General features: G+C 37.2%; 1 protein-coding gene across 1 annotated transcript; it reads left to right on the top strand.

Moving 5' to 3' along the window:
• Nucleotides 1-803: 803 nt before the first annotated feature.
• Nucleotides 804-11,337, top strand: slc6a1l (solute carrier family 6 member 1, like). Its single transcript, XM_068306754.1, has 15 exons — nt 804-982; nt 2,930-3,315; nt 3,865-3,996; nt 4,150-4,250; nt 4,868-4,977; nt 5,125-5,257; nt 7,574-7,708; nt 7,782-7,885; nt 7,976-8,100; nt 8,755-8,867; nt 9,007-9,138; nt 9,407-9,509; nt 9,786-9,886; nt 10,463-10,630; nt 10,818-11,337. The coding sequence occupies exons 2-15, from the start codon at nt 3,075-3,077 to the stop codon at nt 10,911-10,913; spliced, it is 1,794 nt and encodes a 597-aa protein (XP_068162855.1). The 5' UTR covers nt 804-982; nt 2,930-3,074; the 3' UTR covers nt 10,914-11,337.
• Nucleotides 11,338-11,730: the final 393 nt, after the last annotated feature.

The following is an 11,730-nucleotide window of genomic DNA, read 5'->3' as shown; positions in this document are numbered from 1 at the left end:
ATACATCAATGTACTCATCATAATTTTAAATCTATCTGGCCAATAGTTGTGGCTAGTTGTGTTTTCAAATTTTTTGTTGGTCAGTCTGCCTGATTGTTAACACATTTAGGAATACCAGGATATATGGATAAACTGAGGACTAAATGACATGTTCAAATGTCTTTGGTGCAAAAGATATGCTATTAGATATTAAATATAAGATATTCAAATATTCAGAAGATAAATTTATACACCAATGGGCAACTTCTACTGTTATTAAAGGAAACTTAAAAGATGAATCCAGACGCTATATGCATGATTATTAAGGCCATAATGTAGCTTTGGTATAAATTAAAAATATCACTTATACATAAAGGCATGAAAATATACATTACATTTAAAATTTGAATGAAAATATTTTTTTCTCCATTTTCTACAATTCATTTGAAAGAGTAGGCTGATTGCTGCATCTGATACTGGTGCTTATATTTTTCCTGAAATTTTGCCATGAATGTTTTTTTGGGAAATACCATGCTAACACTTTTCACAGTTGGGAAACACCATGGTAACTGTACTGGCAAGAGTTCATGCCAACAAACACATAAGCAAAAAGGACACACATTTCTGCTTCCACTACAGTCCCCCACCAAAGTTGGGCAATTGACATATCCCCCATGGCCTCCAGCCTTCACTAATCAGAGCTGAGCAACAATCAAAGCAGACACACAGGTCGAACTTTATTATCAGCCACTCGATATCAGCTGCAGGACTGGCCACAGGTCCTCTGAAATACAGTACAGGCAAGACCTGCAAAATGAGAAACACTTTTTCAGTGAGCAGATATATTGTCGCTCCCCTTGGGCCTGGAGTGCTGGCTTGAAGCTTTTCACAGTTGGCTCAAAGATGATAATTTCTCCTTTGGACTTTAAGTTTATGCTTCAGGACTCAAGTCCTGTTGGTGTTGAGGATTGAAGCTGATGACCTGACAAAGGAAATCTCTCAGGTAAGATTTACCTCAATGCACTCTCCTCCTTTCTCCTCTAAAACTGATTCATTTTTAAGATACTGTTTAAATGGCACCAAACTGTCCACAGCAAAGATGGTTCAGTGACCATTTTAAAAATAAATATATCAATCCAATTTAATGATTTTATGTTGATATTTTTATTCTTTAAACTGTAATTGTTGAGAGACAAAACTTTTCCTTCTACCTGAATATAAAAGCATAAACAGAAATATAAAAATCTGGAACAGGATGATGTACTTTGAACCCAAATGGACGACATCCTCAAAGGGAATCTCTGATTCGTTCCCATTTTATTGGTATGCTTTTGAAGCAGAAACCCACACTCACCTGGACAACAATCTGAAAATATACTTTTGATCATTTCACAGAGAGACACTCTTTTGAAGTTGATTGCTTTTTTACACTTTGTGGAACAGAAATATCAGGAGAGAATAATTTGATATGAATTATTGTAAACATCAGTCAGTCTTTATTTCTGACTTGTTCTAATACGTTCCACATTTTTTTTATGGATCACGTATGTTCAATGACCAAATGTAATTTTGCTAAATTATTTTTCCATCAACATCATCAAACAATATGAGGCATAAATTATGCAAACATGAAATCATGGAAAGTTATTTCATCATGAGAACTGCTTTTGAACATAGATATACATTTAAAAACTGACATGAGTACAACGGTTACAGTCCAGGCTTATAGTAATCAGGAGAATCAGACAATCAAAAAGTTCAATACATGAAAAAAGAGAATTTTTTTATTAAAGAAAACAGGAAATTGTTTTCCTCCTCCACAAGGATTTTGGACAGTTTGTGGGTCAATCAATATTTACTGATCATGAGCCACTTCCTGACCATGTGATGTAAGTCACAAATGAAACGAGGGGTTTTTCCTCGACCAGGGAATGGCTTAACATTAAATTATGAAAAAAAAAATCATTACTTGACTGAGCATTTAAATTAGCATCATATCTAAAGCAGAAGTACGTGAATTTGCTCATATTATAATGCTCAAAACTACAATTAGTACAAGCATATTTCAAATCTTGAGATTTTTTTCTTGTCTTTTCCCACTTTTTGGCATTGCATTGATTCACCAAGAACTTGACTGTGTTGGACTGTAAAGAAAGATGAGGTAGGGAGTGTGTCAGTAGTGATCAAGTTGCTCAGTGCAATGCTCTCAAGGATGATGAGTCCTACTTGCACAAACCAGACCAGTGATGCTTATTCAGTATTCTGGTTTTTAATTCTTGAGTTAGCATTAGACACTTATTACACCTTTAATCAGATGATATTCTTTATTGTCTGAAATTTTTATGTTTTGTATCTAAATGAGCTACAACATTTAAAATATCCATCATCAGTCAACATGTTTTATTGATCAATACAAAGGATTTGTATAGTGTTAGGATAGTGTTAATTGAATATTTTATACTGGGTGGATGAATAAAACAAAAGTATGTCGTACCATAGTACTGTATAGTTTTAGCATGCTAACTAGCAAGATAGAGCAGTACTGAAGCCCAGGTGCTGTACGATGTAAGGCATTCACTGAATCATAGTTTTTAGGTTCAAGTTAATGACCCTCCTGTTATTGTGTGACCACCTTTGGAGTACGAAATGTGTCCTATCCTCACATATCACTCTACTCTGTTCTAAATTCATATTTACCTTTGAAGGACATCTAATTGTACATGTATTCACTGATTTATATAGGTGTTAGATTTTAATTGGAAGTTATGCAGTTGTCCAAGTTAATAAAAGAGCAGTAAAAGAACCCATAAAATTGCATCAATATCATTAAATTGTAATATGAGTTGTGTTCCTCTCCAATGCAAGATAAATAAAAAGGCTTTTAGTATTGCCCTCAAGATATCTGCTGAGAGACTTTCTCAAAACCTGTTGTATTTTCCTCTGTCTTAAGGGTTTCCGTACGTCATCCTGAATCTGTTGAGCCGGGAACCAAACCCTGTGTGACCACTTCTTCCAGAGAGGAAACGAGAATTCATTTTTACAGGTTGTGAGGACCAAGAGACTTCCCAACCTCACTCCTCTGTAGTGGTCCCACCATGGGGAAGACTGGACAGAGTACATTGGACTTGAACTCCCCAACAGAGGTGAAACAAGCTGTTCCTTTTGAGGAGCTGCATCCTGCAGCACCTTCTGCCGATGAAAACGATAAGAAAGAAGAGCTACCTGATAGGGGAAGTTGGAAGGGAAAGTTTGATTTCTTGCTGTCATGTGTGGGATACGCCATCGGCCTAGGAAATGTCTGGAGGTTCCCGTATCTGTGTGGCAAGAACGGTGGAGGTAAGCATCATTCTGACCCTAACCCTATCGAGTGGATATTTGAATGATGTCCCTCCTTGAACTTACAACCTTCTTCTTTAGGCTTCTGCTTCTTAGCAGTCTTTCTCACTGTGGATAATCTTACTAAGAGACCACAAATTTTGTTGAAGAAATTCAAACATTTTTTGATTTACCTTTAAATTACACAGAAAAAACCCACAATATTTTTATGTTTGAACAGTACAGTTTCCCTTCATAACCCCCCTGCTGAGACTCAGTGATTTTTTACTCTACTTCTAGACTCTAAAATGTCACCTCTAGTCAACCTCAACCTCAATCCATTGGGTCTGCTGCCCCAATGATGGTGTATCTTTCAAGAAAAGCTCTAGCTCTATTGTAGTCCTTCTAGACTGCTTGTGCTAGGAAGATGTGCACTGTCTGTATCTACTAATAGTAAAATACTAATAATAAAATGTATCTTCAGACAGAAGTCAGGCTTAACAAACTGGATAGATAATTTTTTTACCACATTATATTTGTATTTATTATACTTTTTCAAAATCTATTTAGGTGCCTTTTTGATCCCCTACTTCTTGACACTGGTGTTTGCTGGGATACCACTTTTCTTCCTGGAGACATCTCTAGGACAGTTCACCTCAGTTGGAGGGTTAGGTGTCTGGAAGCTCATCCCGATGATGAAAGGTAAGATCTGTCAACTCATACTTTACACCAAGGTCAGATAAACAACAGTACAACAATATCTATGATGACAATGATGAAGATTATGATGTGATGATGTGCATGTTAGCTAGAAGTGTTGCCCTATTAAGTGATGAATGCTTCTTTCTCCTCCAGGTGTTGGTTTAGCGTCCGTGGTCCTTTCCTTTTGGCTCAACATCTATTATATTATCATCATAGCCTGGGCTCTCTACTACTTATTTAACTGCTTCCGTGCGGTAGGTCAGATGATCATTCAGGAGCAGAACTAGAATGTGTGCATAGGCAGAATTGTTTGGTCATTCATTCGTTCATTCATTCATTGTTTTCATGCAGTTATTGTTTAGTCTTTTAACAGGAAATTAATTGGCAATGATTCAGATAAATAAAATGTAGACAACAGGTTCAAATAAAAAATTTTAAAGATTAGCTGTTTTGTGTTATATCCGGTTTATATTTTCAAACAAATTTTGGACGAATAATCTAAATCTCTTCCTGTGCTAATAGTTAAAAGAAAAGACAATGTTTTAAAAAACTCTTTTAACATTTGATCGACAAAAAAAATCCATTAAAATCCATTAATTGACAAAGTATTCTACAGTCAACATGTTGTTGCACTGACAAATTTTATGTTGTGTGTGTTGGTTTACCAGTTTGGCTGTTAAACACAGTAATAAGTGGATAGTGAAGGATCGATGTGATAGACTGCTAAAGACATTCTTTGAATAAACTCGATCATATTAATTCCATAACACTGTTTTGTGCCAAATTGTAAATGGGAACACTGAGAAATTGTTTGTCACATTTTTTGTGCTGCTGGAGGCATATGTCATTTATGCATATGTTTTGAATGCAGGAGCTTCCTTGGCAAAGCTGTGATAACCCATGGAACACAGACAAATGTTTTTCCAACTACAGTCTGACAGACACCACCAACCTGACCAGCACTGTCACAGAGTTCTGGGAGTAAGTCAGCGAGATAAGTTCCTGCCAAGCAGAGCATGACTGTGTTTACAAGATGCTCTGTGCAGCAATGTGTATATGTGAGTGTTGAAGCTATCCCTAGAAGCAATTTATATTTATCTCTGTCTGAATGCATGTGTCTTCCTGCAGGCGTAACATGCACCAGCTGTCTAGTGGTCTGGAGGAGCCAGGAGAGATTCGTTGGCCGTTAGTGGGCACTCTGGCACTGGCCTGGGTCCTCGTTTATTTCTCGATCTGGAAAGGAGTGGAGTGGACAGGGAAGGTCAGACTTCACTTTTCTCAATATACCTCCAAATACATAATAAAGATGAACTTATTGTACAGTATTCTAAAAAAAAAAAAGAAAAAAAAGGAGGATTTGTTTGCTGTCATTTGTGAATTCTGGGCACCAACTTTTGCAATGTTCAGAGAGATCTGCCATTGAAAAATTTCTTCTTATGGGAAAACATATTTATGAGTACTTTATAAGATTTAAAATGGAAAAAAAGTTCTCATTGAGTATAAAAGAACATTGATAGATAATGGTGAGAAGACAGGCTACTGTTGGACATTTGTGATTGACTCAATTGTCTTCATATTAAAACCATATGGACCAATTCTGTCAAGATGAGGCTACGAATTGATAGTTGTTTCTCTTCCTTATTAAAAGTCAATCTAAACCAGTCAGTAATTGGTCTTTATTATAATTAATCAAATAAAATAGCCTTTCCTTCAAAAGAATCAAAAGGATGTATCTGGTTTTAATCATGCAAACTTGACAAAATATAGAGCTACCCAGTAAAACAGAACTCATAATGTGGAGCCCACTATTGATCGATGGAGCAGATTTATATTGATTAAAAAAAAGCACACCAGGAATATTTCAATTGCTTTGGCAGATATCCATGATGTCTAGAGGATGAACTTTAATGTGATCCCCCTGACCTTTTGTCCAGCAACATCAGCATTCTTAGAAAATTTATTAACACCCACCTTAGAAGGCATTAAAATATTTCCATTGCATCTGGAATTGTACTGTCACTTCTAAATGTAAATGTGTTAAATTATTTGACTTATCACCAAATTCATCACCAAATTCATCAAAATACAAACTGTATATTCAGTGGCTTAATCGTACGTTATGTTGTGTTATATTTGACAAATGTTAGAATCCTCACTAACTAAACTAAGATGGCTAACATGGGAAATACTTGCTAAACGTTAATATACTCTAATTGCTACCATTAGCTGTCATGTAGCATAGATGAGGTGTTTATTCATCAGTCCTCTGGACCATTAATCCACCGTACCCTCCTGAAAATGGACACAAGAATCGAGTTTCTGTAATTGTTTTGTTTTAGGGCTCTCCTTGTGCCAGGAAAAGCAATCTCGGGCTGGAGGATACGTTCGATTGGTTGTTTGATTGAGCCCCTTCTCCGTAATTTGTCTATGCGTTTATTAATCAAAGAAACTTCACTGAAATGAGTCATGGCTCATATTTCACCTCTCAGTTGGATATCACTACTCGGGCTATCGATCTGTCCAAGATATAGCAAAAAGAAGATTTCATACATTGATTTCCAAAATGCGTAAGACATAAATTAAATTGAATTCAATGCTGGGATTACTGCAGGTTGATTCTTATAAATTAAGAAATGTGATTGTGTGAATATGAATGTTGAAGATTTGGTCTGGTCGATGTTTTTTCTTTCTTCATTGGAGCCAGTGATGTACAATGTCCAGGTCTCCTATTTCTTGGTTAAACTCACTCCCATCCATTGTTTGCTTCTATTTACCTGCAAATCACATTGAAATAACTGCTAAACTCTGTCCCTGATCTATTGTTTCACTTTAATCAAACTGTTTTCCTGGTTAACAGATTTTTATCATTACACTGTAATTCCAATTCCAATTTTTATTTGGCGGCAATATTAACATTTACTTAATAATCACTTGACTCTTTTTTCAGCCGTCCTTCTGGTTTCTAAATCCCATATATTTTTCTTAACCTTTCTCACAGGTGGAGAGTCAGAAATGGTTTCAGATTCATTAATCCAAAATAGATTTGGTTGATAAAAAAAAAGAGAAAGTTAGAGAAGAAATGAAAAACCAGAATAAAAACACTGTTCTTACTTACTGCCTTGGGTTTTTAAATTACAGCCAACTGAGATGCATATGAGCAGAAACACATTTACAAATTCTCTGCTGGGGGATAATTAGATTTTAATGTGCGTGAGAAAAATGAATTCCCTCAAGGCTCTGGCCTTGATGGACATTAGCAATTAAGCATGATCATTATGCTGGAGTACTGCCGGCCAGATCCTCCGCTAAAGATCTTCTGGTGAATGTAATAATTCTTGCAGCTGTGAAATTTTTCACTCTATGTAGTGCAGCAAGAGGATCCATGCATCTCTTTTTGACATGACTATTCATCTCGGGGAAATGGCTTTGAGTTGGTGGCGGCTGTGATTAACATAACAAATTCCATCTCTGTCTTTACAGATTTTCCCACCAATATTTAATTCTCTGTAATTCAAATATGTTTGACTAACTTAAATGCTTGAAAGAAGCTGCTCTCTCTCTCTTGCTTTTCTTTTAGGTGGTGTATTTTTCAGCCACCTATCCCTACTTCATGCTGTTCATCCTGTTTTTCCGTGGGGTCACTCTGCCTGGAGCCATAGACGGGATCCTCTTCTATATTACTCCAGACTTCAATAAACTCATCCGCTCTGAGGTAGGCAGACATCATACATCCCATCACACATACACACAAAAAGCATGAATTTGAGCGTGTGCACTTCTGTTAGGTGTGGCTGGATGCAGCAACCCAAATCTTCTTTTCCTACGGACTCGGACTGGGCTCGCTTATCGCGCTGGGAAGCTACAACACTTACAACAATGATGTATACAAGTAGGATTATACTGATACAACCTGTGTACATCCTGATAGGTGAGGTTTTTCTCTTATCTAATACCAGCTGTTTATTCCATTCTTTTTCAGGGACGCCATCATTGTGTGTTGCATCAACTCCTGCACCAGCATGTTTGCTGGCTTTGTCATCTTCTCCATTGTAGGCTTCATGTCCTACATCACAAAGAAACCTGTCCAGGAATTAGCAGCATCAGGTACGCTACTCTATTTACTTTGGCAATGCAAAACAAGGTAAGACTGAAGTTCACTCAAGGGATTAAATATGCACCTCCCCGCTGTTTATTTGCATATTTGCTATGGGAAGTTTGCATTTCAATTTTGTCCCTTGTGAACTTTAAATCATTATGTTAATTTAATCAGCAACAAAAGCAGACACGTAACAAAAACATCACCAAAAATGCAATCAGCATAAATCAGATAATGTAACTGGAGTATACAGAGTATTTAACCATCAGGAATTACTGTGTCTAAAATCAACATTGATAATAGAATAAATCCTCCTCCTAATGGACTTCACCAACCTGTCATGGCCCAATCTTCAGGCATTCAAGCATCTGACTTTGTTTACCTCTTGAAATTGGGCGCAGCAACACTGTAAGGTTGTCAAACAGGCCTAAGATGTTTTTTTTAAATGTCATGTAGAAGGTTTTTATGGAGACTGGTAGTATTAATTGTTGTAGCATTGGTGTTTGGAACAGGTTTCTAAAGCGTGGCAGGTTTACTGTCTGTCTTTATTCTTATGGTTCCTCATAACGCTGAAGTGAAGTTTTAAAAAAAAAAAGTAACTGGATAATGCAATGTCTGACATGTTAAATTTATACTCCGAGTCTCTTCCATGTGACATTCAGGTCCAGGTCTGGCATTTTTAGCTTATCCTCAGGCTGTCACCCAGCTGCCCATGTCCTCTCTGTGGGCCATCCTCTTCTTCTCCATGCTCATGATGCTGGGTCTGGACAGTCAGGTACCATCAAATCACACTTCATGGGCTGATTTACATAAGTTTTTGTACAATCTATTAACATTTATTGTGAGTCTGACAGTGTTATGTGAGTGTAATGCCACATCAGTGGAGGATCCATGTCTCTACTGCCATGTCCTAGTTCTGCACAGTGGAAGGCTTCATCACGGCTCTGATGGATGAATACCCCCTCCTGCTGAGAAAGAGGAAGAAGGTCTTCATCCTTATTGTCTGCTTAATCTCCTTCATCATTGGCTTTTCCAACGTCACACAGGTATAGAACCCATGTCCTCTAACTTCAAAATAAAAGAAACATTGCTGTTATCTTGCAGGATCTTTACATATAGCTTATTATCTCGATAATTTATAACATAAACATGACATGAGGCGTCCACATTGGAAGACACCCACTTCTGCATTAAACATATTGACAAAGTGATCTCGACAGCAACCTATAGTTCATATTTGAAATGCATATTTTGTTCAATAACAGGGATACCAAAGCAGGTATGTGTGTCTGTGTGTGTACTGATATCCCCCAGGGTGGTCTGTATGTGTTCAAGCTCTTTGATTACTACTCCGCCAGCGGGATGAGCCTCCTCTTCCTCGTCTTCTTCGAAACTGTTTCTATATCCTGGTTTTATGGTAGGAATTAATTTTTTTAACAACTGTGTTCCAACAAAAATGCATTCAGTAGAATTAACTAACAACATCTGAATAGAAGAGACTATTTAATGTCAAATCACCCATGTAGATTTCCTTTACACACTGTAGCTATCCAACAGGAAATTACATTTATCTGCTCCCCTCCTCTGTGATAAGACTGTCCAATCAGCTTCCCCTCTCTTTCTCTCAATGATGATTTGTTATCTTCATAATACCATGTGCACACTTCTTCTTTGTCCTCTCATATTGTCGCAGGAGCTGAAAGGTTTTATAAGAACATTGAGGACATGATTGGCTACAGGCCTTGTGGCTGGTGGATGCTCTGTTGGAAGTTCTTCACCCCACTGATCTGCCTGGTAGGCAGGGAATAATTATTGACTTACCCCTATAAGTCTCTAACTCACTGAGCTCTCTGAACCCATCATGGTACAACAAACACCAATGGGAAGAGAACTGATGACGTTGCTGAATCGTTTTCCATTTTGGTGATTTGCACTTGTGGCCCTGTGGGAAATCATCTCTTTATCTTTACCGCTCTAGTGATAAAGGACGCTATGTGAGTGTAAAGTTAAGGGAACCCTGCTACTTGCTATGAGTAAGCAATGATTTGCTTACTCGTAGGTGAAAATGTTTTTATACAGAGAAATCAAAACTTTTATATGGAGAAATTAAAATTTTGATAAAAGTGAATATTCCTGGTAAAGCTGTTACAGTCGGTTACCAAATGTCATCAGTGCATGCTTGCATGCTGAGCTAAGATAGAATACATGGGAAGTAGTGTATTCACTAAGCACCATCGTGTTTCTGCTATTGTGAGCATTCTATCATGCATTTAGCCCAACATTTGTTTGGCTAAATGAGCATTGAGTACGATGTGATATTGGCTGTTTTAAGCACAAGTAGGGGCTAAATGGCATCATTTTGCTTCGCAGGGCGTGTTTACCTTCAGTGCCATTGAGATGACCCCGCTGAGTTTAGGGAAATATGTCTACCCATTGTGGGGCCAGGTAATTGGTTGGTTTATGGCAATGTCTTCAATGCTGCTGGTCCCAGGCTATGTCATCTACAAGTTCTGCATCACCAAGGGCAGCATCAAACAGGTACAAACCTCTTCCATAAGTCACTGTTTTCCATGATACTGATATTTAGAAGTGTTGCAATAACACTAAAACTTGAGGAGTATTACAAATTAGGTGCAGGGAGTTATTTCCACATTTGGATTCACCTTTAAGAGCATCCGTTATGCATTTAACGCCAAGGCTGATGCAATTCTCTTAACCTGACTAGCGCTGGCGGAGGATGACAACCGCCCTGGAGGATGAAAAGTCATCAGGGCATGAAGAATTCACTCACACAGGGAGCGTGGGCGAAGCTCCTGTCTAAGCGGACTGCTCAGGTTGAAATCTGGCTTCCACTTCACCCTGTCTGCCATGATGTTCTGTAGCTGAAGTGAATTTGATGTTTTGCTCCAAAACAAGGAAACAAAAGATAAGGGTGAACTTTTAATACATTTAGGGTAGAAAATGTCCATTTGTTTTAAAAAGAATGACCTCTGACAGCAAATTGAATGCTACTGTACAGACTGATACTGAATTTGTGTCCATGTATGACATAAATGTTTTAATGTCACTACTCAGCATCTTTGCTTAAAATGCCATAAATGTACAGATAGCTGATAATATGTGTAAACGTAAAACTATGCATGCATTAAAAGTTATACCTTAGAAAATGTGTCAGTTAACAAACTTTAATTGAGGATGTAATATTGTGTAAGAGTATGAATGTAAAAGTGTAAATAATGTGTCTCTGTATTAAATTTTTTTCATGACTTGTGTCATAATTTGGATGATTGGACTATGATAATATTTCTTTGTGTGTGTGTTACATGAGATATATGAAGGATTCCGATTGAATTTATTCTTTCTTATGTTAGCAAGAACAAAATAAAATATACCCAATGACCATCTCTACCATCAGTGTTTTGTAGGTCATGTAAATTTTAATAATGTATATCCCCACTGCTTTTAATTGATAAATACTAAATACATTAATATACCGTCTTTTGTAATCACATGATAATATACAGGAGTAGAGGTCAAGTTAGGCAAAATATTGTTATATCAAGTCACTGATGGAAAGTAGCTGTGAACATAAATAAGGTATTATTTTTGTCCATAGCCATATATTTCACCAAGATAGA

The sequence above is a fragment of the Antennarius striatus genome, chromosome 22, assembly GCF_040054535.1.
Source record: "Antennarius striatus isolate MH-2024 chromosome 22, ASM4005453v1, whole genome shotgun sequence".
NCBI classification, from domain to species: domain Eukaryota; kingdom Metazoa; phylum Chordata; class Actinopteri; order Lophiiformes; family Antennariidae; genus Antennarius; species Antennarius striatus.
Note: the sequence above shows the minus strand (reverse complement) of the source record. Positions and strands in the feature narration are given on the sequence as shown.